Raw genomic sequence first — 26616 nt, 5'->3', positions numbered from 1 at the left:
GATGGACATCTTGGCTCTTTCCATAGTTTGGCTATTGTGGACATTGCTGCTATAAACATCAGGGTGCACGTACCCCTTCAGATCCCTACATTTGTATCTCTGGGGTAAATACCTAGTAGTGCAATTGCTGGGTTGTATTCACCTGGATGTTTTTATCATCCAGTGTATCTGACATTTATTTAATGGTTTGAGAGTGTGTGTGTGTGTGTGTGTGTGTGTGTGTGTCAGAGAGAGAGGGAGAGAGAGATTATTTCTGCTACTAGACTATAAGCTCCCTGGAATATAATACATACTAAGTTAATATTTGCTGAATTAATGAATGAATTAGTGAATGCTGCCATTTTGCTACATTATATTTCTCTCTTTCTTCTATTTACAAGAGTAATAACCTGATAAAAATCTCCTTTAGGAAAGAAGTCTGAATGTCTTATTATCCTGTCCAAGGGTAATTGCATTTATTGATTGCATTAATTTATTCTAACCCAGTCACAGTAATTTTGGTAAAAGAGTGATCAAAGGTGACTAATGACAGTGAAGTCAGATTAATTCAGTTTTTGCTTCTCATGAAATTTGGGTTCAAACCTACAGATGTACACATAGCTTTGCTTAGGGAGCTGATGAGTTCCTGAAGAATGTTCAGTTGGTCTGGAATTCAAACAACTTCATGTTTACCTTCAGAATCATACGGCTTGGGTGCTAAGTGTTGGGATTAAAATCAGACAGGGCCCTAAATTTGAAACTTTTTATGGATCAGAGAGAAATAAACTATAGCTGGCTAATGGGAAAATCTGACTCAAAGCAATAGTGCTTCTGCTCTGTAGTTCTTAGTCATCTGATCCAATTGCTCACAGATGGGCTGTTAAAAGAACTTCAGAAATGTGGCCACATGAACTCAATGAATTTGACAACTGTCAGCACTCGGAAAGTCTGAGTATTTCTAATTTAGCTAGACCTTTTTAAGACCATTGCTCTAACTAAATTTGCAGGTAATGATGCACTGTGTTATGTGAACTAAGAGGAGTTAACTGGTTACAAAAAAAGATTCCTGAAAGTTTGTAACCGACTTTGGAACTGATTTTCTTATCTATCTTGGAACACAAAAAGCCCAATTTTGAGGCAAGGGCAATAAAAGGGACCACACAGTTCTGAGCACAGATGAGAAGGGGAAATGAACTCCAGCTCTTGATCTTTTTAGTCCCAAATATTTATTTGTGGTATATTTGCACTCAGCATGCTATCTGTTGATAGCTCAGTATTTCAAAAATGACTAGCTAAATCCCACAGCCTGAATATTAAGAATGAGAATGACCATTGGTAAAATCTAGGAAGAAGGTAATAAACGTAGTATAGATGAGGGGTCTTCCACCATTCTCTCTAATGGACTTCATGCACCTTTACAGGCTTCCACTTTTTTATGAATACTGGTCAAACAGATCACAGAATTTTAGAAATGAAAGCAACTTAGGGACCATCTAGTCTCTTCTTGATTGCTATAGGTGAAGAAACTGCTGTCCAAGGGTCCAAGTGACTTTTCCAAGGCCCAAGGTACCACTTGAGGTCAGTGACCGAGAGGGCTAGAATTCAGATTTCTTCTGAGGCTCAGTTTCCCCATCTGCTGTGAAGAGTGATTGGCATCAGTAAAGCACTTCTTAGTGACTTGAGGTCTCTTCTCTGCGCCAGGCACTGGAGAAATGAAGGAGACCTGCCTGTCCCTAGGTCCACTGAAGCTTCCTATAGCCTCTGCAACCATTAGGAGAAAAACTAGTGCATGTCGTTAGCTCCACTTTAGTATGCCTGAGCCATGAACCCAGGTAGAAAAAGGGGGAAAAGGGATGACACTCTAACCAGATGATCTTCCTCTTGGGGAGAATAGAAAGAACAAGCAAGGAAAGGGGAAACAATAGGGCTGGATTACATAAGTGACATGAGATTTATCCCACATACAAAGTCTGTCTTTTGCAGTTGCTACAGTAGAGTCCCAGAAAGTATTTTTTGTAATTGGAATTTGAGAGACAATACCATATTCCAATAAAAATGCTAAAGACTCCCCAAGATGAGGACCTAAAGAAGTAATAATTTCCCCACTGTGGCCCTTATGGTTCTGAAAGTTTTATCATAGCACATGTTTTTATTATTAAGAAATTCTAACTGAGAGTCTAAACCAGATTCAATTCCAGCTCTTACATTAGCATCACCTGGGGAGCTTTCAAAAACAAAACAAAACATAGTACGTAGGCCTGGGCCCCATCATAGTTCAGTTCAGTTAGAATTTCTAGGGATTGGATAGACACAAAAGTATTTCAAAATGTTCCCCAGATGATCTACAGCTTGGGTAAAGAACCTCTGGTCGAAAGTCACAAAAACAGCCACCCTTTGCAGAAGCCATATTCTCTCATGGGTTTACATCACAATAAGGGTTTATTCAAGCTGAGAAATTGTATGAATATATAATGTGTAGGAGGGAGTGGATGGGCAGGCTTGCCATAAAGATAATGTTTCATACTGACCTTTTGGTACATACAATGCATGCATTTTGCAGTGTTCTACTTTTAGATGTTTACCACTTGCATTCTCAACCACTGTTTAAAACAATGCCATACTAACACCTCTTTGCCGCAAAACAAACCAGGTATCCTGATGGAATAGAGGGAAGTGTTTGTATGTATGCCGGTGCTTAATTATGATACTGTATGTCAGTGTTGTTATACACCTAATTGTAATTGTAGAGGTAGAGGGATTTGAGAAGTTACATAGACAAGGAATTTAACACACAATCATTTTAAAACAACTATGACACATTCCTGGGATTAACCATTATTATTACTTGGAATTTCTTCTCCCAGGTAACCTAATACTTTTTTTTTTTAAACTAAGTGTACAACCCTTCCTCCTTTTTCCTTGTCCCGAATGGTGATTGTGTCAGAGCAGTATTTTTCTTGTAAGTCTCTTAATAACCTGGCATACCTAAAGGCAACTGTCATGCCACATTCCCTTCCAGCTCTTCTAACGGATTGTTCAGACAAAGCAGTCCCTCCTCAGCCATACCTGAGAGTTTCTCTTCATCCCTATCTCCTTCCTTTTGTTATTCCTTAGGATCTTTCTAGCATCTCTACTTCCCTCATAAGATCAAAATAGGTACCCATTCTTAATAAATCTGACAAATAGCAAATGAAGTAGACAATCTTGTAGGTGACATTTCTTCTCATTACATTGTCCTTTTGATTCCATCCATTATACTTCCTTTATTCTTTTTTTTAAGATTTCATTTATTTATTTGAGAGAGAGAGAGAGCTTGAGAGAGAGAGGGCATAAGCAGGGGGGAGGGGTAGAAGGAGAAGCAAACTCCCCGCTGAGCAGGGAGCCTGATGTGGGACTCCACCCCAGGACCCGCAGATCATGACCTGAGCCAAAGGCAGATGCTTAACTGACTTAGCCACCTAGGCACCCCCATTATACTTCCTTTAAACTATCATTAAATTATTGAGATGTTTAGTGTTTATGAACAACTGGTAGACTTAGTTTGCATCCTCTATTGCCCAAGGGGAATGGAGCATGCTGGATTCATTTAAGGGTACATTTACAATAGTGATTATCACCTTGGAGATCTTGATCCCTTGGGGACTGTGGAATTATGAGCATATCCATTATACTCACCAAGCATCTTGGTTTTCCACATCATAAGCTCCCACAGAAATGACAGCCCTTTCCTGGTATTTTCTTATTTTTCATAAATTTACCCATTTGTTTCCTACTTAATATCTATGTTTGTTATTTCTAGTCATTTAACATTATCTCACTTTGTATCTCACTTTTATCTTATTTTTATGGGTTTTTGGTATTTGTCAAAGTCACTTTGATGTTATTTTTATCACAGATGTTAACAAGGTCATTGTAATTGGTGTCATTTTTAAGTTGGGAGTCCCCTTAACCTGTTCATTCCAGTCACTGATAAAATATTAAACGTGCTAGGACTGTGGTCCTGGCTGTATGTTAGGTACCAGTCACACCTAAAATTCTCATTACACATCATCACCCTTTTTTGATGGTTACTTCCTAGTCCTGTCTATTCTTAGCTGAAGAATGATCCTGATTTCCTACACTTAGCTTGTTGATAGGGAAACTATTTGGAGTCAAATGGAGAAGTCTTACTTTTATACATGTTATAGTAAATCCACCTCCTCTCACAGGAGGTGAGAGAAAGAAGCACATCTGGAAAAGGAGCTGATATTTGTTTCACTTGGCACAGACATCAACAGTGAAATGAATGATGTCTGATCCTCCCTAGAGACTTCTATGTTTTGCCTATTCTTTTTTCTGAGGAGAAGGGATCTGAGATCTATGAAAGACCACCTCTGAGGTACAAAGAAATTCTTTGCTGTTGGAATAGTGGATATTAATGGTCACCACCTCCCAGCTAGTGAAATCTCAGATCTCTGTGTACTTAACATGTAGAAATAAGAAAGCCAAAGAGAAGGAAAAAGAGGCTTGGGTTTCTCAAAGCTGTTGTCTCCTTTAGGTGTGGAAGGTTTGGATTTTTCTTCAGGGCTGCCTCCTGACCTAGTCATTCCTCTGATGTTTGCCACTGTCCGAGGCATATGGGTGGTCTGACAGGGGGTCCTTCCACCCCTCTCTTTGAAAGGAATTTCTCATGTGGCCTGAGATCCACTTGTCAGTCTTCACATTTCTGCCCCAGTGGGCAATGCAAAGCAGCAGTGATGATATCTCTTGGTGTTCTGGGAATTTGCTTGTTCTGCCTGACAGATACTTAAGAGTTTAGCCTAATCCTCCAGGCCCCAGGAGACCATCCAGGTGCCACCGCCTGCTTACTGAAGGCTCAGGAGAGATGCATCTGTGTCCTCCTCAAACAGGAGATAAAAATACAACTCTTAATAAATATATACATAGAACATGTTTTTTCTTTGGTAAATAGAAGAATGTTCCTGGATTTACTTAATTATTTGGATATGATTTTTCTTAGAAGGTTTAAAATGTGGCTGCCATTGGGAAAAGGGGCAAAGAAAGACATTCAGTAATGTAATCCTATTGTCTTTTCACTCACAGGAGACATTCAGTTACTTAAAGAAGAATTTCAGATTTCCTCAGCAGATTCAATTTGACATCCATTTTCTGACGGCAGACTCAGTGTGGAGCCCTGAGATAGGTATTGGGCAGTCACAGCCCTGGGGCCACCAGGGTGCCACTGTCCTACCCTGAAGGACTCAGGCATGCAATGGGAAGGAAGCAGGGGGGAGAGGCATAGGGAAAGAGAAGCAGAATACTCAGAGGGCTTTGATATATGCCAAAATAAAGATAAAAATAAAATGTGGTGGAAGCAAAGTGAAGAGATGACCAGTTCCTATGAGCATGGTCAGCAAAGGCTAACAGAAGCCCCCATGTCTCATGGTAAGCCCTGGCAGACGGCTGCAATTCTGTCAGGCAGGCTCTGGTGCAGTAGGACTCATGACATGCTCTGTGCCTGGTGTGGAGCAGGTGCTTCCTAAGTATTTGTTGAATGGCCTTCCTAAGGGAGCATAATATCTGAGAATGATTCTCTTTTTTTTTAATTTTTTTTTAAAGATTTTATTTATTTGACAGAGAGAGACACAGCGAGAGAGGGAACACAAGCAGGGGGAGCGGGAGAGGGAGAAGCAGGCTTCCTGCGGAGCAGGGAGCCCGACATGGGGCTCGATCCCAGGACCCCAGGATCATGACCTGAGCCGAAGGCAGAGGCTTAACGACTGAGCCACCCAGGCGCCCTCTGAGAATGATTCTCATTCTCACCTCTATAACTAGAGTGGTAGAGGGGTTTACTCAAAACAGTTTGGTGAATTGGTGGTTATTAACTATTTTAGACAAAAAATTTCTCTCCCTACTAAAAAGATGATGCTCAGGATCAAGTGAGGAAGAGATCTGTTGACCTAACCAAAATAATTGGTGGTGAAATCCAATGAATGCCATTCTATTTCCATGACATATTTTGGTATACCCATTTCCAGCCATATATTAGTACTGCTAATCATCTAGAAAAGGTCAACAGTGAGCCATGATTTCAGTTGTTCTTCTGAGAGATTAATGGTGTCTTGTAAAATGCCCTATTAAGTCTATTCCTTACTTCTGGCATTTGTTTTTGAGAACAAATACATAATTACTAGGGAGGAAGTCTCAGAGAAACTACTTTCGGGATTAAAGAGGCATTTCTCCCACCAGCATACAACTCAGGTTTTTCTCAATTGTTTTCTGTTTCACAATGTATTACTGTAATGGCACAAATGTCTGGAAATCAAACAGGCAAATTGAGGACCCTAAATGAAGCTGTTACATTCAAAGTGCCTGTTAGGACCTGCTTTATTCTCTCACACTTGCTCCTCCCCATGTATCCAGGCAGGATCAGCCACACCCCGGGCTCTTCCTGGGTAGTCAGGGTGCTTTAAAGACTCAGGCGATTCAGCACAAGCCAGCATTGCAGCTTGTCTGGTTCTGGGCATGTGTTGTACTTCTAATCACTGAGACCACACCCCCACTTTATACCCCAGTTCTGGTCTTTGAGACTTGATCCTCCCTGGTTTGTTGGGAACTCACCCGGCATCCAGATTGCTGGAGGTCTGAGATTTTGCATTAGTCTTCACATTGTTCCTTCCCCCTCCTGCCCCAGCCTACCTGCCAGGATCTAGAGTCAGACCTTAGAGCTACAAGCCTGTCACTCCCAACTCAGAGGACTTCTGGAATCCCCCTTGCCAAATGCTGCCCACCCACTCTAAGAACACAGCCATCTCTTTCTGCACTATGGTGATACTGCAGGCTGCTTGGATTATGATCTTTGCTGGAGAGAGAGAGAGGCACTGGAGTGCTGTGGTTAAGAACCTGGGCTCTAGGGTCTCACTGTCTAGGTTCAAACTCTGACAAAGCTACTTCTTTCTTACCTCTGTAATTCTGAGTAAGTGGCTAAGCCTGAGTTTCCTTATCTGCAAAGTGAATGTGATGGTGAGAATAATAGTCCCTACCTCAAACGTGATGGTGATAAAAATAGTCTTCCATAGTCATTGGAGGAGGAACCTGTGCCACCAAGCTAGCCTGTAGGAATGTTGGAGGAAGCATTCCATCACCTGTTTCACTCTCCCTGCACATCCAGCACTCTTTGATTGGCCCCATTGCTTGAAGTTAGCCCTTTCTATTAGTGAAGGCCATATCTCATGAGTTGGCTTCCTGGCCTAATAATGCCCTGTGTGATGCTGTGGCCTATAAAGGGACAAATGCCTTGGCTGGGCACAGGAGGCCCTGCTGATCTGGGTACTGCTTGTGTCCCTTGCTCTGGCTACACTGTGTCATCAGACATGGCAGCATTGTGCAAAGAGATGGATGTGGGGATCCTGGAGTTGGCATGTGCAAAGCACAGTCCAGCACAGAGTGGGTGGCAGGACAGGGAGAAGGGGCCTGTGGTTCTCTTTGTCTCTGTTTCTACCAATCTTCCACTTTCTCACTACTTGGGTCCAGATATCAGCATCTTTTTCAGTTACTCATTTAAGTGAGAAAATGTAATTGTGTTTGATACCTGCAACAAATAGGAGATGATGCAGTGCAATCTCTAGACACAATTTATCTTTTTACATAGAGTCTATCAATGCCTGTTGGTACTATAATGTCTTTGCTAGGCTCAGGAATTGAAAATTGAATGCAGTTTTTAAAACCTTCACTTTTAAATTGCTATAAGATAGAGAATTAAGCACATACAAATAGCATCAAAATTTATTTAAGCCTCCTCCGAATTAAAAATGCCTGGCTCTTAATTACCTAAACAGCTGACAGTGACTAAAGGGGAAGCTTGGTCATGCCTTTAGGAATATGTATTCCCCTACCATGAAATAATGACCAATAACAAGACATCTTCTTAAGGTTCAATAAAGGAAACAAGATGTATTTTATATCTGAAACATCAACATAGTTCCCATGAGAGGCAGGAAATAGGTATTCCCTGCAGGTGTAAATCTGTTCTACCAATTAATTCCCCTGGTAGTTGCACAGTACATGGATCATGCAGATTTCCTTTAAGACAAAATTAAAAACACTTCCCCTGTCCTAAACAATGGTTCATGTGAAAGCATGCCATTTTATGTTTCCTGGACTAACTGAAAAATAGTTAAAACTATTTTAAACATTTTAATCTTTGATGGAAGAGCTGACACAATATGTAATGGAAGGATGTCAGTTTCATTAACCCTATGTTGCAGAGGAAAGAAACTAAGGTTTGAGGGTGGAGTAGATTGGCACTTAAGAGCTCCTTCAAGTTATAGCGCAGCTTGATAGTTGTGAAGAAGGGCAGGAGAGGGGTCGTGTGGGACAGCAGAGAGGAAATGTGAAAATTTTGCCCATTCTGCTAAAAATTAGTGTGTGTAGGGATTTCTAATGTATTCCAGGTTATAGGAATCAGTTATAGGCCATTGCCAATCCATCTGTGACCATATAATTTTTCTTCCAAGGTAGGACACTTCTGAATATGGAAGGGGCACTATTAATAATTACTCAGGGTTGATCAGTATTAACTTGTCTGTATGCAGCAACCTAGAGCATATGGCTACCCCACTCCTAGGTCACCCTGCAATGCTAAGCTTATGGTTGGCCATAAGCCCAAGTGGCCTCAAGGGATGGAGAACCATTGAGCAAAGTTGATTGGGAGCCCTCAATGATGTTTCAAAACTCTCTGGCAGGATTTAAACTGGCCTGACCTTCAAATATTCTTCTGGCAGGGAGAATATCTAGAATTATGTAGTGTTACTGTATAGTCCTGTATTTTCTTAGGATAGAACCATCCAGAATGTATGTCTTTAAGCCACTTTCTAAACCTAACTTCACAATGTAATTATATAGGGAACTTTGAAAAACACAGATCCTTAGGCTCCAGCCCTAGATATTCTAATTTAATAGATCTATAGTAAGCTCAAGCACCTGTGTTTTCAAAAATTTCTCTGGTGATTCTGATGCCTAGCCACATTTGAAAGCCCTCTTGGGTTTGTAAAGAGGCTATAGGGTTTTTAAAGAGCTGCAAATTTCAAATTTTCAGTATGAATATTAGAACTTGAGAGCCAATACAAGAAGAGAATATATGAAAGAGGAACAGAAATATTTTCCATAATTTAATTATATTTTGTGTAGGACCAGAACAGAGGCAAATTGTTTAAAAATATATATATTCCTTATTTTGCTTATGCCTTGTTTACTGGCTCAGGAACAATTTACAGAAATATTATAGATGAGTCATTTTTTGAACTAAGCCCTGAAAGATATAAAGTTTTAACAGTAGAATTTGGTAAAGGAATTCCAGTAAAAATTTGCAAAGGAAACTATATAAACAGAGGCAAGGAAATAGCTGTAAACTCTGTGTGAGTAGTGTTCATATCTAGTTCTAGATGGTAGCCACTGGCATAGTGCATAATAATTATTTATTGAAAGGTGGATGGCTTTTGGAAGGAATGCTATTATATGAGAATGACTCTCATTCTTTTCTTTATAGTTAGAGAAATTGAAGCATAGGAACAAAATAGCTTGCCCAAAATATTTTTAGGGCTGGTGTTTATTAGCTTTTATTAGCTAAATAAGTTCGATCCCTATTTATAAGCCTAATTCTCAGGGATTACTGAGGGAAAGAAATCTGTTGGCCCTGACATTCTTTACTCCTTCCTTGGTGTCCAGTCCTACACTAACGGGACTAGATGCTTTCTAGTTGAAAGAGATCATGAAAGCAATAGGCCGTTATACTGAAACCTAAACTGATCTGATTACTATGTGCATGCCTTTCCTAGACTGTTAAAGAAGAATTTTGTCTGTGCGTATTTAAAAATGATTACATTCAAGTTTTAGAGAAGAAAGTTAAAGAAGTTGCAAACATATTTTTTCTTATCTTGGCACAATACTCTTTCCACTTTATCAGGGTGTATGTCAGGCATTTATCTAGGGGCTGAGGGTTTCTTTTTTTAGGAACTTCTTTTAAAAGAAGTATAGTGTGCAAATTTTTTCTCCATGGCCTTAGGGTACTATAAAGGAGCTAATATACAAGGTCCAGAGTGTGGAAGAAGAAAGGGCGTGTGGTTCTTGGTGTAAACCATCTTTGGGTGAAAACAGAAGCCTTGCCCTTTCCCCACACAAACCAAGCCAGGAGGATCGTGAAAGGGCCTAGAACCCCACAGGTCAGTGCACACAGCCCCATTCTGGTAGGGGCTAATTCTCTGTGGGCCTTTCATCATAGAGAACTTATGTTGAAAAGTAGGGCAAACTAAAAAGCAGTTTCATTCAAAATATGAAAATGTCTGTTATTTTATGGACTTGAGTGGGCAGGACACATAAGCAGGTGGTTTTTCAAATTACTGGACCTTCCAGATGCTGCTTACTATTGCAGCTGTTCTTACTTTAAGCCCTTTTAAAATGTAGCCAGCTCTGCTATTAATTGGAAGAATAAGCCACATCATGAACTTTTTCTTAATTCAAAGATATTTGGTGTGTCTGGTCTTAAAGTTTAATAAATATTATGAAATTTTATTCAGCTAAAACTAAATTATTTTTTGACGATTGGAGATGGAGAAGAAAAAGAGACTTTCTTTTAATAATCATTTAAAATGTATATCATTGTTGGCTGAACTTGAAAGTGTTTTCAGATGCTTAAGGATGAATAATATACCCCATTTAGTATCGTTCAGTGATGTGAGAATAAATCCCACCAAAAATGAACATAATGCTCTTTTACAAGCTGGAGATTCTGAATTCCATGACTGATCTTATATGTGGCAGAATATCAGTCACCATCGTGTGGAGCTATCTCCTAAACAAATAAATAAACAAAACCAATACCAATTCCAACAGAAGTGAATATTAATGGGGTGCTGAGTGCTTTGAGACAGTCTGATCTTTTAAATCTTATTCTTTGATTATATGTATATCAGATAAATATAGAATTTGAAATTACCATTATATTGAGATTAATCAAAAATCACTCTAGAATGTTTTCCAGTTGAAAGGGATTCAGGAGGCATTAAGACATTATTTTGAAATCAAAACCAATCTGATTACCATGTTATGACTTTTTTTGATGGCTAAAGAAAATTTGTGTCTGAGCATATTTAAGAATTATTCAAGTTTTAGGATAGAAAGTTACAAATGTATATTTTTATTTTCCAACAAGTCTTCTCTCAGATGTTCTGATATTTCTCAGGACTAATCTCAGAATCATCTCAAATCATTTCTCTCCTCATAGCAATCGTCTCTAAGAATCACATAATCTTGTCTATTCTTCCCTTATTTCAAAATATCTGTTTTGGACAGTAACCGTTTGATAACATGGATAAAATTTTAAACTTCTATAGCCCTAAAATTTCTCCTAAGGAATTGGAAGTTAGACTGGTAACCATTATGTTCTCTTCCAATTCTCAGATTTTGTCATTTTATGCTTGTCTGATTTTATCCCCAGTGCCACTGCATACTGTCGTTCTCATTTCATGTCTAGACCACGGTGCAATTACATCTTAACTGTTCTCTGCTTAACCAGACTGACTACCTTTCATTACATCCTATAGCTTATCTTCAAGAAAGCCCACCCTCATCATGTCATATTTAAATGTGAACTCTTGTTGAGATGATAAAGTCCAAACTTATCATGAGTGCTGGATAAAGGACTCTGCCATCTGGCCATGATCAGTCTGTTCATTTTTATGACCTACCACTCTGCCACATGAATTCTCTAATTCCAGTCAAAATGGGCTACTAAACCTTCCATCATGCCCTGTATGAGATGTTCCCATCTCCATGCCTGGCTTATTTAGAATGCCCTCCTGTCCTTTTCTCAGCCATTTGCATTCTGTTTGTCCTTCCTGATCCAACTCAGATTGCACTCTTTCATGCCCTTCTCTATTAAACTATCTATAATCCATCTTCCTTCCCTCACCCTGTTGTCCTATCCACAGTAGGGTCTCCCTAACACTTAATATCAATACCATTCACTTTTTTAAAAACTTTATTGAAGAATAATTGACAAATATAATTGTATGTGTTCAAAGTGTACAATGTGATGATCTGATATACATCTACATTGTTTGATTACCAATATCAACATAATTAATGCCATTCACTTTTTAAAAACCTTTTTATTATTCAGTATTCAATATTGCTTATTTTTTATTATAGGATATATTTGATCTATTTCCAAAATGATAATGAGAAGGTTTACAGTAGAGACCACATAAAACAGCATGTCACTTAAAAAAGAAAGTGAAAATACAAAACCAAAAGTGGGAGAGAGGAGTAACATGTATTAATGAAACTTAAAATCTAGCTATAGGTTTCCTGGCAGTCAAAACAAAAAAGGACCCATTAGTTACCATTTGGCAGAGACTTACTATTGTGATATGGTGTGTGTATTTTTTAAAACTTTCTATCTATATGCACCTTGTCTCTCTAACTCTAATTCTTGTGATTTCTAGGACTTATTTTAGGAATTATCCTTTGTAGTATGTGGCACAGTGTGTAGTCTAACATATGAGTTTAATAAATTAGTTGATTGGTGGCTAATATATCAGAAGTCTAAATTTGAAGCTATTTTATTTATATAGAAATTTCAAATAAGTACATAGTAAACATACAAATGAAAATGTGAACATAAAAAGAAGACATAGAAATCTCAGAGGAAGAATGAAGAGTCTGAAGTTGTGACCACTTTAATCAGATGAAATTTTAAAAAGCATTCATAGCCTACTATTTTGGGATAAATGTCTATACAGATGTAATATAGTATAGCCTTTAATAAGATAAGAAACCTATTTTATTGGAACTACATTGTGTAGACTAATTTACTGACTTCTCCTTCCCTCCCTAAGTAGCTGTTTTATGAGACTGAAAGGATACCGTACAGATATACTATGCTGTTCCTCACACTGTACATCAGGGTTTCATTTCTTCTCCATCTAAAGTTATTTTTCTAAACTCGGTAGAAGAGCCTTTTTAAAATGTAGGGAACTAGTCTGGCGCTGTCCAAAAGCAATTTCTGTGATGATGGAGATGTTCTATACCTGTGCTGTCCAATTCAGGAGCCAGTAACCTCATGTGTTGAGAGCTCAGAATGTGTCTAGTGTCGACTGAGGAACTGAATTTTAAATTATACTTAATGTTAATTACTTGAAATTTAAATGGAAAGAGTCATAAGTGGCTAGTGACTACAGAACTGGCAGGGGCAGCTTTTACAGAGCTGCTTGCCTCTAAATAGAACCTTCCATACCTGATTTGGTACCTTGACCACTGTTTCTTTATTATCACATGAAGTTTTAAGCTACCATGCATTAACAGTAAAACTTTGGATGTTTTTATTATTTTAAGAAGTCTGTGTTGTCAAAAGTAAAATTTAGGGAGATTTATTATTTACTGCCATGTAATGTAAACATGGAGAGGATCATCCCTGTTTCTGTCATTATGTTTGTTCTTGGACTCAAAGAAAAGCACTTCTAAAAGAGGAGTCTCCATGGGGTCTAGGCCACTGTTCCTGGGCTACTGGAAGATGGCACTCTCCGGGCAGAATTTGCACTTGTAGCCTGGGTGTCTCTCTGTAGGGCATTCTCTGAAGTCCTCTCTCAACCGGGCATCTGAGTAAGTGGGCCTACCAAATTCTTCTCAAGGTGGATTTTTCTGATTGTCTTGTTTTGCTCATAGGAGCAAATGGGAGGTGTTTGCTTTCTCTAGGCCAGCAGGAGCTTGCTCTAACTCTTCCTTTTAATTTTTTTTAATGTGAGGATCCCCACACTTGCTCTTTGAAATGCTATTCTGTTAACTGCTATTTCCTCTAAGCCTGTTATGTCTTTTTTCCATCTGCGTTGAAGTCTCTTTTCCCAGTGGAGCCTTTCTTTCTCAGCTTAGTCATGCTATGTGTGGAGACCCACATCCACACTGCTGGCCTCTCTGACTCATCCTGGGAGGCTTGCTTGCTCCAGGAACCCCACTCACACTGCGGTGGAACAGCAGGGAGGCTCCAATGAAGCCAGCCCTTTCTGAAATCTGCCTCTTTTCCTGGCATCTCTTCTTCTTGTCTAAAGCTACATGAGGAGGGGAAAAAGCAAAAATGTCCTTACCCCCCTTTAAGGTAACAGTTTTAGTAAATAGTTTGTAGCAACTCCAATTTCCAGTTTATAAGCTACTTTTGTTATTGCTGCTGCTTTTAAATATTCCATAATCTGGCCAGTATAAAAACCCACTAATGCTCCAGTTTTCCTTTTTCCTCCACCAGCAAGCCAAGAGAGTCAATTCTGACAGTTACATTTTCCTTCCAGTTACAGGTTAAATTGTTTCCCTTTTTGAAATATTATTCATAAATGTGAACAGTTTCTGAACTATAGCTCCTCCCATCCACAGATAGGAGACTGGCTAGGTGGAAATTGCTCATCTGCCCCATTGGCTGTTCTGGAGTTGTTCAGAGTGGGTCTTCACACTGTAATCTTCTAGGCCAGGGTTTTCCTTGGCCCTCCCTACCCCTCAAAGAAAACCCTCTGCCAAGAATGGCTCAGGCCCATGATTTCCCAATCCAGATGGGTTCAGACAATAAATTTCTCTGACTTGATTTGCTAAAAGGATCAAAGCTGAATAATATAATGATAATCAAAAACTGATCACTGACTCAAATCTTGGTTTGGCCAATAACTCATTCAATTGACTTTTTATTTTTTTAATCACTAAACACATTCTGAAAGTATAAAAAGGAACTCCAACCTGAGTGTCCCATTAACTCAGAGAAGCCTGACCCAGGCAGTCACTAAAGAAGCAACTTTATATACCTAACTAGAGGTGTCTATGGGAGAAATCAAGAGGCACATATTATTTTTGGTTGTGTAAATTAGCTTGGTTTTGCACGAGTACCACTTTTTTTCCATTAAAATTCTCTCTCTCTCTCCATATATACATATATAATATATATCATATGTATTCTTTGTCCTTAGTCTGAAGCATTTTACCCCCTTATTTTTAAGAAAACAACTTCAGGTTACCTTGATTTGAGCTGGGAGAACCTGCCTACCCGTTTGCATCTTGGCACAAGACCTTACACAATGACCTTACTGCTTTAATTCTATGTGCAGTGGGGCACCACCCTTCACTAGACTTTAAGCCTGGGAATAGACAGAGGGTGACCTGAAAGACAACTATCTTACTCTCCCAAGAGTGGGGGTCAATCTGTTGCAGAGATCTGGAGGTTCATTTGCCAGGAGAAAAATGCAGTTAAAGAAAAGTGCAGTTATATGAAACTCAAGTTAGCTAAATTCCAGCTGAACTAACCAGCAGGAGGGGGGAGGGGATATGTGACATTTTTGACAACTGTGGGAGCTTCCACATTATCAAGCCCTGAACACGGTGTGTGTGGCAAAGGTACAGAAGGATGCACAGACTGCTTGCCAGAGGAGAGCTGTCCCAACCCTGACAGCATCCCTGGGGCAGGGGGCATGGAGGGGGGGGCGTCCTTTACACGCTGGCCGTCTCACCTTACCTTGACCACATCGTCGTTGAGATGCTTGGGGTCGCGGTTGACCAGGTCGATTTCTTTGGTGTGCGCGTCGTACACTTGCTTCTCGTTCATCTCTTCTGCCATGGCCTTGTTGTTGGGCTTGTAGATGTTGCCCTGTTCCCGAATGGGAACAGTGTAGAGATGTCCCTGCGCGGGGCAGACGGCCAGGAAGGGGAGGGTGGCCGGGGAGATGGGAAGAAAATTTCAAAAAGAAAAACAAGCGATCAGAAGTCAGCCTGGCGGCGGGGCAAACCTCGAGGCTCAAAATCGAACTAACCGCTTAGGCAGCGGTGGATCAGCGCACAGTAAACTCCTTGACGCCGCAAGCTTTTTAAGAGGATCGAGGAGAGGACACCACACCCCTCCGTACCAGGCAGGGAGCTCCGGTCTCCCCTGCCCGCCACCAGGGGTCAGGGCAAACCCCGCGGTGCGGTCCGCCCAGGCCCCAGCCCCGCGCACGCCCAGCCCACGATACCCTGCGGAGACCCCAGCAGGGGAGGGGACCCGATCTCCGACTTTTGTCCAGCCACTCTCTCCGACACGCCACCCTCGCCCCGAATGCTTCACCTGCTTTATTTTCCCGTCCCCCTGGCGCCCATTCCTTCTCTCAATAAGCTCTTCCAGCTTATCTTTCAGATCCAGTTTGAACCCCCGACCCATGGAGTCTCCCCATTTTTGTTGCTTTCTGGTCGCATCTCCCTCACCCTGTTCGCGTCCCCCACCCTCTGTGAGCCCTCTTTGTCCCTACATTGCTCTCCCCACCCCCGTGGTGGTCACAGTGCCGAAAGCCCCCATCTCTGGACCAAACCATGTGTCAACCCCCCTAAACTCCCTAGAACAACGATATCTCACCTGCACAGCTCCGTCAACCCACCCTCAGGTCACTCTTAGGCTCCTGCCGGCCGGTGGCTGAGCCACTGCCGCGTTTGGGAAAACGAAGTCTCCACACCCGGGCGGAGCCCGAGCGCAGGAGGGTGGTTGGAAGGGGTGGTGGTAGTTGGGGGGAGGAGAGGTCCATCCCTCTCCAAACACCCCCGCTAGGCGCCAAGATGCTGGAAGAGTTCTTGAAGTGGCCCAAGAGCTTTGGAAAGTGCAAACATGATGCTCTCCGCCCCGGCCAACCCGTCCAGGAGCCTGGCGGGGAGTTGCGGGGACTGTCCCCAGGATTGCGGGTAAATGACTTCCCACCCTGCGTTCCAGTTCGCCGCCTCTCAGCAGGCAGGGGCTGGACTGTGGGAGTCCCGCAATAAAGCAGCAAGCTGCACCCCCGACCCACCTAGAAGTTTGTCCTCAGTACTAATTTCAGGACCCCGGCCCCCTTTCCGCCTCCTTCTAGTTTAGGGGCGCCCGGCCCCCTTTCTAAATAGGAAAATAGAAAACATTCCTGCCTCCTCTTCACCTCCCCTCCCAGGCCCATTCCGCAGAGGTGCCAGCGCGAGAGGAGTGTTCCAAAGTCGAGAGAGGGCTGGGGCAGGGAAAGCAGTCGGAATTTTTGGAGTGGGAGATAGCAGAAGGAGGCACTCCTTGCACTCCCCAGGGCCCGGCGCGCACCCACCCAAGCCTACCTCGGAGTCTACGTATTTGCCCCCAGACATGCTGGCCGGTGGCTGGATGAAGGCTCTGAGATTTCCCTGGGTTGTTATTTAAGGGAACTGAGGAAGGAAGATCTTGTATTGTATGGGGGAGAAAAAGGCGCTGGCGGGGGGGGGGGGGGGGGGTGGCTGGGAGGGAGCCTCCTGGCCGCCTGCCAAGGGTTTGTTCTGCAGCGGTTGGCCAGGACTTGTGCTGCGCCGGGTCTAGGCACATCCCCAAGGTTCTGGCAGCAGAGGGCGGGGAGCGCCCGCAGGGAGCAAAGAGCAATGGGAAAGCGTTTCACGGGCGCTGGGTTGCTTGGGCAAATAATTCAAACCTGGGGCAAGATTTTCCCAGTTATGAACCACCCAGAGGCGTCCTGCGGAGAGCGAATGTTTTCTCGGTGCATCATGCTCACAGGGTGGGGAGCGCTCAAGCAGAGATGCCCAGTATGGGCACCCGAGCTTCAGAAAGAATTCAGCTCTGCTCTAAGCCGTTTGTTCTCATCGCCCACGTTCCATCTCAGCCCAAGACACAACTATCTCCCAGTTTCACAGAGGAAGGGATGAAAAATGACCCAGAACGTTTAGGTGCATTTCACATTTAAACACAAGGAAGGAATTTGTGTGGTTTCGTGTGTGTGGTGGACTTTTGGTGGCACTCCTTTACATCTAGTTGGTGGGGATGGAAACTGGGAGAAGCAGACATGCAGAATTTAACATTTCCCAACCAGTTCTGAAATTTTCCACAATGCTTTGAAATAAATGAAAATGTTAAACTTTACTGATTTTTTTGGAACAAAGGACATTCATGCCAACATGTTATGCCATATTTATAAAATGTGTAAATTATTTACAATTGTAGAAATATTTAATTGGAGCTTCAAGTTTATCAGAGTTTTTTTTCTAATGTACTTGCTTGTGAGTTAGAGGACACCTGGTTTTTCTACTAATTGATTAGAAGTTTAGAAAGTTGTTAGCAATTAAAATATTTTATCTATTCCTGAATTTGGGGATGCTTTTTTTTTACTATAAAGCAACACAAGATGAATTAAACAATAAGCAGTAGTTTTGTATTTGGGCTATAATAAGTCAAGAAATTCACTGTCCAGAAAGGACATTTTACCTAAGGTTCCATATGCAATCAAAAGTAAAATTATGACTTGAAATAAAAAAGCTGAGAATATACATGAAGGGGCATAGGTTACATTAAAAAATACTGGCAGTCTGACATGGGGGTGGGGGCACAAAAGGGGGAAGAGAAGATGGAATAGAGGATGGAAACTTGGAGTTGATTATCTAGTTAGAGAGAAGATATGAAAATATAAAAGAGAACTATAAAGGACAGACTTGTTTATAGTAAAAAAAGCAATACAATTTTAAAAAAAGATCAGTTTCAATTATATGGCAGGGAAGATGTTGCAAATGTTGGCATTAATTATGCTGGCTAGTCATTATTAGAATACTAAAGATCTTCTAAAAATTGGGTTTTTAAATTTTTATTTCTGCCAAAATCCATTTCTAAATTTTTTTAACAAATTGTGTGTTAACAAACATGATATGCTAGGAAAGAGTGGTGTCAGGGTCAATGTGTTGTGTGGTGCCCAGTCTATCTCTAATGATTGCTGAAAGATTGCTGTTCATCTAATTCTTCCTTCATAAGTTGGTTGCAAAGCAGTTGTGGTTATGGTCTATGGAAAAATGTGGAAACCGGTTCCCATCTATTGTTATTCAGTCTTCAGCTGTGATGAGTAATCTTGACTGTGAAAAAAGTCAACAGGAACAGGGAGAGAGTGTGTCTTGCATTCCAGCAAGGAATGGACTTTCTGGGGAGGCCTGAGTGAATGCTTAACTAGCACTCAACTGAGGGAAGTCCATGGCAAAGCCAAATCAACAGCAGTGCACGGAATCATAATGATCAGTGAAGCGTTGTCACTGCCAAAATGAATTCCTAATGAGAGGAAAAACCACAAACTCTTCATTAACCTGCCTCAACAAGAAGCTGGAACCAAAAAGAAACAGATTGTATTCTGGTTATAATAGCTGAATTGAAGAATTGGCTCCAACTTCACAAGAAATAAAGACGAAGAATATTGTTAACATAGGTATAAGATTTGAAATGAACAGATGATGTAAAAAACAAAATATATTCTCTTTGATATCCCCCACAGATAACTTTAGGCTTGGAGGCAAGTTAATAAATTTCTCCAAATCATTTACTAAAAAATGAATAAATGGCGGGGCGCCTGGGTGGCTCAGTCGTTAAGCCTTTGCCTTCGGCTCAGGTCAGTCCCAGGGTCCTGGGATCAAGCCAGGCATCAGGCTCCCTGCTCGGCAGGAAGCCTGCTTCTCCCTCTCCCGCTCCCCCTGCTTGTGTTCCCTCTTTCACTGTATCTCTCTCTGTCAAATAAATAAACAAAATCTTAAAAATAAAATAAAATAAAATAAAATAAAAAATGAGTAAATGGCAACTTATTTGCCGCCTTTTTTTTTTAAAGAAGCAATCTTAAAGGTTAGCTCACGCATTATATGTTATTAAAAATATAGAGCTAAAAGGGACACTATTAATCCAAATCAGTAGCCTTAGAGATGTAGAAATTGAAGTCTAAATACATAAAAATGATTTGTTCTTAAGTAGTTTTGTGGGGTAATGAAACATTTTTTAAAGTTGATAAATAACTAGAGCACCTTTTAACAATTTCTGGGACATAGGATTCTTAAGTAGTCTGGTGAGGATCTACTCATGGTAAAATTGTGAAGTTAGTTGCCTTTTGTATTCTCTTATCTTCTCAACAACCTCTCCACCCGCCCCCCACCCCACGCAGTCCCCACCACTGTAGATCTTCTTATGCTAAACTGGCTTCATCTGATTTACACTCTGGGATTAGGAGTCTAAGGTTTTGCTTACAACAGTATCAGTGGTTTTAAGAAGCAGGCAGGTTTCCAACATTTATCAACACTCAGAAGCCCAATCAGTGAGTTCAGAAAAGAGATTACAGTTTGGATTATAATAGTGGTTATCACTAGGTATGATATAAAAAGAATAATAACCAGCATGCAGAGCTACCCAGCAGTCATTCCTAACTTGGGTCACAGCTCTGGAGCTGTGCCTTGGAGTCCTGCTGGCTAGTTGCTGGCTCATTGGGGTGTTAGGGGCCTTTAGGAGAGGGTCAGAAGGGAAAGGGGGAACATTTCAGAGGGTGACTATTTACATGCATAAATATCAATATTTTTACAAGCTATATGTTCAGTTGAATATTTATCCTGTTTTTTGGCATCACCATCTCACACACCTTCCACTGAATTCCATTCAAGCCTTCCCATACCTGCTTTACCTTCTTCCGTACCTTCCATTTTATATATGGAAAGAAACAGCTTTCTAGATGAAGATCTGCCTCATCATCTGATCCCTTTCTGTCCCTCTTCTGGCTTGAAGGCCTCCACTGAACTCTTTCTTGTTGTGGGCCTTTCCATTTTGAGTATTTTAAATGATTTTTTTCTCTATTTTCTTAAAAAAATAAACAACTATTTCTACATTCAAAAATCTACCTGATCACAATGGATGAGAAAATATTCTTTTCACACTGTTTCTTTAAATTAACTTCACTCTGCTTATTTGTAAAATGGAAAACATATTGACATCTACCCAATAGTTGTGCCGTGAACATTTAATGAGGTGATTTAAAGCACAGAGGATACTGCCTAAATCATGACAGATGCTAGGGTTAGGGACGAATTTCAGCCTACAGATTCAGAATTGAAGTAAATGTATTTATTTTAAAGTATTTTTATTGTAAAATAGTTTAACCCTCTATAGTAAATGGTGTAATGAACTCTCACCATGAAGCTTGATCAAATAATATCATTTTGCCTTATTTGTTTCAGATTTTTTTAAAGTGGAAAACATGTATACTACTGAAGTCCCTTGTGAGGTGTAACTTTCTCTCTTTTGGTAACTGAGCTTAATTTCTTTCATAAACCCCTATTCCTTCAGGTAGCAGAAACTTCAGCTCAGTCCATTTCTAGCTTCTGCCATTTTGTTGGGATTGCATCTAAATTCCAGGGGCTTATGAATTGCCAAGGAATCTCAGGGTGGGTCTGTGGAAGAGTCTCTTCCTTAGCTCTGCATCTTGGATCTGAGAGGTACATCATCAACCTGTCTGTCCTCAATCATTGGTCCATTCAGGGCACTGCTACTCTGTCCTTTATGCTCATTCAATATACCCCTTAGGGCTAGAGACACTTTTTGCTACTTCTGTTTTTTTCTTGGGGCTCTAGTTACATCTAATGAATTTGGGTGGGCAGGCCTGATGAAGCAGCACAGAGCTACCTGTGGTGAAGGTGCTGTAGAGAAGCAAAGAATTGCCCTGCCCTGGTACAGAGAAACTCTAGGGGGTTGCAATCTCCACAGGCCCTGCTCAGAAACAGGAGGCACAGGTATCTCAACTATTAGATTCTCTTAATTTATCTGGGCCTCGGCTAAAGACACACATATGTCAAAAATCATTTTGCTTATTTTCCCAATTTCCTCTCCCTTGCGCCAGAAGCCATGCTTGCACATCACCCAACAATTTTTCTGTGCCCTGAATTCCCTCAGGGCATTCACCAAGGCTTTTAGAGTCAAGAAAAGCCTTATCTCTGCTTTTCTGCTGTAATGATCCTTCTGTAGGCATGGGGGTGGATGGGGTAGGGGAGGCCTCCAGGGACATCTAGAAAAGAACATAAGTTAACATTTCAGAAGTGTTATCATTTTTTCTTTTTTCCCTTCAACCAAATCCTGCCAAAATTTTGCCAGTAATATCTTTCTTAAGCTCTATCTGGTATTTCTGAATTATAACAAACCCTTAAATTCAAATTTTAAATATAGAAGAACTTCTGCCAATATTTATATTTCACTGATAGCCTTACATTAAGGCTTTTATCCTTCTAATTAATTCAAAATATTGATAGTGGAATAAAATATCTGGCCTTTAGCTATCGTGTCAGTTTACAATTTTCTTATCAAATATTTTGTTATTAAGACCAAACCAATCTGAATGGTTATTTAATATGATTGAAATAAGATTAATTCTTGAGAAAACTTTTGGATAGCAAATTCTGTGTAGAAAAGTACAATTCTTTTTGGTGTCCTAACTAAAATTGGTAAAGGTATAGTTGTACGTACTAAATCAGCATAGATGAGGCTTTATGGCTATGTCTGAGTGATATCTCAATAGCTAATTAAAAGTGAAAGATAATGTGAACCAACACTTTTTTTGTAATCATCTATCCAATGCATATTTTAAAACTGAATTTTAGGGTGTATCAATTATTGCTAAAATAATTTGGCATAAATAAACTACTACAAAACTCAGTAGCTCAAGATCAACCATTTGTTCACACAGATCTTGGATTGGGTGGGCTGGAGCTTGGTTGATGTAGGCTGGGGTGGCTGGGGCAGCTCTGCTTTTCACTGCAAGTCTGTGGTGTCTCTGCTCCATGTCTGTGTCCTCCTTGGACCAGCAAGCTATTGAGGAAGATTTTTTTCATGATCCAAGAAATCGCAGCTACAAAAAAGGAAAAGGAAAAATATGTCACAGGCTCCTAGAAGCCTAGACCTGGAAATAACACACTGTTACTTCTGCCCCATTCTGTGGGCCAAGGCAAGTTACTCCACCTAGGCCAAAGTCAAGGATTGGGAAGTGAATTTTGTCAATGGTGAGACCATGGCAGGGTGTGAATATAAGAAGATATGAAGTTACCAAATCTACATTAAATGCATTAGTTGTTAGGGATTGGTTTTTGGTTTCAGTTTTCCATGTTTTAATCTAGTTTGTTAGATATACTCTTTTGCTATCTTTTATTTAATTCTCATAAAGCTTTATATAGTACATTTAAAATCTTCCCATTATATAGTTGGTAACAGAAAAAATCTCAATCTTAAATGCCAACTTCTGTATGAAGATTCTCACATATGATGCTTGACAGAGGACTTCAGAGAGAGGGGCCTAGATGGGTCATAAGATGCACTTTCTTGAGATGCCTGGGTGGCTTAGTCGGTTAAGTGGTTAAGTGTCTGCCCTCAGCTCTGGTCATGATCCTAGGGTCCTGGGACTGAGTCCCACATTGGGATCATTGCTCAGCAGGGAGCCTGCTTCTCCCTCTGCTTATGCTCTCTATCCCTCTCTGACAAATAAATAAATATGCTCTATGTCCCTCTGCTTATGCTCTCTATCATATATATGATATAATGTAACATATCTGCAATATTTACCATTTTATAATATACAAGTAGTGATTTTTTTTTTACTAGTGGAGTGTTTTAACAGCATATTAGAAAATAAAATCAACCGCATATTAGAACATCACATCTTTCACTTTAACAAATAATTAAAAATTCCATTTTGGGGCGCCTGGGTGGCTCAGTTGTTAAGCGTCTGCCTTTGGCTCAGGTCATGATCCTAGGGTCCTGGGATTGAGCCCCGCATCAGGCTCCCTGCTCCGCGGGAAGCCTGCTTCTCCTTCTCCTCTCCCTGCTTGTGTTCCCTCTCTTGCTGTGCCTCTCTGTGTCAAATAAATAAATAAAATCTTAAAAAAATAAAAATAAAAATTCCATTTTAACTATAATGAAATGATAAAGAATAAAATAATATTATCCCCTGAATACCAGCAAAAATTATAAGGAGATATAGACTTCCATATTTTTCTTAAGTTAATGTAAATATTTGGGAGGAGCCCTCCACAAAAGCCCTTTGTTTTGTAACCAACCCACCTGGCTTTAAGTCAGAGCTCCATTATATAACAAAGGAAACTCTCTTTCCTTTTGGCCCTTACCCTAGTAAATAAACTATTTACCAGGAGTTGCTTTTACCTGGGGGAAATTTATCTCTACAACCACTCCCTTTGAGGCAATGATGCTTAATCATAAAGCATTTCACTCTTCAAAAAGTATAAGTCCATATTGATCATTTTTTAAGTGGTTTGGTCTTTATAGAGAACTCTACTTTCTTATAATGATATGATGAGTTTGTTTTTTCACTAATTTCAGAGAAAATCTATGATTGCAACATCAGCTTTTGTACATACTAGAGGATGGGCTTAATTCTGCACTGCTGGTTTTTGCCTTCAATCAATTCAGCTTACTTCAGAGGAAATGTGAATGTTGTTTTAAAAGCAGGTGTGAGGGATTATAGTTATGAGACAGATTGTAGAATCCTTTCATGGGTCCAAGCAAATACCTCTGTCAGTTTTCTCTTTCTGCAGCTGCTTCATTGTCATCTCTCTCCATGTCTTACTCAAGCTTTGCTAGGGCCTTGTTACTCAAAGTGCGGTCCAGGGAGCTACAGCATCAACATCACTGGAGAGCTTGTTAGAATTCAGAATTTCAGGCCCAGTTCCTGATTTACTGAATCCAAATCTGCACTTTAACAAGATCTCCAGATTATTCGTATGCACATTACACTTCACTTCAAGAAGCTGTGATCTAGGCAAAACTTGAAAATGCACATTCTTTGAAAGCATTTTAAAAGGCAGGATTTATGCCAGCAAATACTACTTTCCAATGTAAGAACTATAAATGAGGAACCCCTCCCCCCCACACACAATTACATGCAAAAAAGCCTTTACATGATGGGAAGAGCAGTAGAACTGAAGCCTGGATGACTTAACAGGGAATCCCAACTCCAAAAGAGGAAGGAACAAACATACTATTAAAGAAATATTTGTAAACAAAGTGAAGGAACCATCATTTAAGGGGGAATCCTACAGGCTAAGTTGGCCAAGTTGCTTACAGGGAACTGGCAGTTCTTTTTATTTCTATAAACTGAAGGCTTCTTGGAATGTGAAATCAAGAATTACAAACTGGGTAGCAGCCAAGATGATTTTTTTTTTTTTTTTGGTGGGAAAGGTCCTGAGCTATATTAAACTATCCCATTAGCCACACCCAAAAAAGTATTGTCCTGTAGCAAGATTTGAGGCACCACTGGCCCGTTAACTTTATAAGAAGACAGAGTGGTTTTTTTAGGGACCGCTTAAAGTAGCCCAAACCCATCTTGCACAATGAAGTGTTTCATGCTGGGCAGACTTCCCCGCAGATTTTAAGGCTGGGGAAATTTTCCTTTACAAATCTGAATATTTCTTCAACTCTGAGCATCATAAAATCATGAAAATCTTTAGATGAATCCCTAGTTCAATATGCAGCATAGAACCTGCCTGCATTTAATCTGTCCCAGAGAGATTAATGCTTATCATTCCCAAAATTCTTCCAGGAAAAATATTTTATAATCTTTTTGTCATTTCCCTTTGCTTGAATTTATTTATGATCACAGTCTTATTGCATGTATCTACTCTAATAAAATTTTCACATAAGAGAATTCCACTTAGGCTTTCTCTCAGAAAAAAAATAGTTTTAATAAAATTGTTTCTTTGTACAAAATCTTTCATGTTTCATGTGGCCCTTCAATCACATTTAGAATAAATAATATCAATAACTGGCTCTTTTTCAGGGGTCTATTTCAAATTTTTATTTTTTATTTATTTATTTATTTAATTTTTTTATTTTTTTAAAGATTTTATTTATTTATTTGACAGAGAGAGAGACACAGCGAGAGCAGGAACACAAGCAGGGGGAGTGGGAGAGGGAGAAGCAGGTCTCCTGTCGAGCAGGGAGCCCGATGCGGGGCTCGATCCCAGGACCCTGGGATCACGACCTGAGCTGAAGGCAGACACTTAACGACTGAGCCACCCAGGCGCCCTCAAATTTTTAATTATGATAGGATTCTTCCTCTCATCTAAATAAAATGTATGTAAATAATTCAGTTGATTGCTCACCTGTTTCTTCCACATGATAACAAATGATTTTTTGATGTTTTATTTCCAATGCTTTGACTATGCCTCTTTCATCCCCTTCTACCCCCTACATGGCTCCTGCACAAGAAGCCCATGAAATTGAGTATGCCAAGTACTCTGTGGAGATTTTCATTTTGTTTATATTATTTAACTTAAAATAATGTGGGCTATTCCTGTGACAGCCTCAGGTAGGTCATATCTAAACTGGAGAGGAAGGTTTGGTTTATCTTATGCTTCATTTTATATATTCTAGAGCCATGACTTCTTATTTTCAATATTGGTCCCTATTTTATTTTATTTATTTATTTTTTTTTTTAAAGATTTTATTTATTTATTTGAGAGAGAGAGAATGGAAGAGAGAGAGCATGAGAGGGGGGAGAGTCAGAGGGTAAAGCAGACTCCCTGCTGAGCAGGGAGCCTGATGCGGGACTCGATTCCGGGACTCCAGGATCATGACCTGAGCCGAAGGCAGTCGCTCAACCAACTGAGCCACCCAGGCGCCCCTTGGTCCCTATTTTAATACTGATTAGTGATTATCTGTCACTTTGTAAGAAAATATGTATGTAAAAAGTATTTGCCATTTCATACACGTCCGTTTGGTGATTTCTTTAATTGGGTGCGTTGTAGTTTACAAAGTTTTAATCAGAAAGAATATTAAACTTTGTTAGATCATTTAAGACAAAGTTCGAAAGACATCAAGAT

At 40.3% G+C, this 26616-nt stretch overlaps 1 protein-coding gene across 2 annotated transcripts in view; it reads right to left on the bottom strand.

Moving 5' to 3' along the window:
* CAV1 (caveolin 1) overlaps positions 1-17218 on the bottom strand; it is a 36078-nt gene extending 18860 nt beyond the window's left edge. The window contains exons 1-2 of one of the 2 annotated variants that reach the window (XM_025873209.2): positions 17083-17218; positions 15500-15664 (exon numbers count right to left, since the gene is read on the bottom strand). In XM_025873209.2, the coding sequence (XP_025728994.1) occupies positions 15500-15664; positions 17083-17112 (195 nt within the window). In that variant the 5' untranslated portion in view covers positions 17113-17218. Of the gene's footprint in view, positions 1-15499; positions 15665-16369; positions 16536-17082 lie in introns of those variants that run through there. The other variant, XM_025873210.2, reaches the window with a different exon arrangement.
* Positions 17219-26616: the final 9398 nt, after the last annotated feature.

Source organism: Callorhinus ursinus, unplaced genomic scaffold (genome assembly GCF_003265705.2).
Source record: "Callorhinus ursinus isolate GAN/ISIS: 27379988/994484 unplaced genomic scaffold, GSC_fseal_2.0 scaffold12, whole genome shotgun sequence".
Lineage (NCBI taxonomy): Eukaryota > Metazoa > Chordata > Mammalia > Carnivora > Otariidae > Callorhinus > Callorhinus ursinus.
Note: the sequence above shows the minus strand (reverse complement) of the source record. Positions and strands in the feature narration are given on the sequence as shown.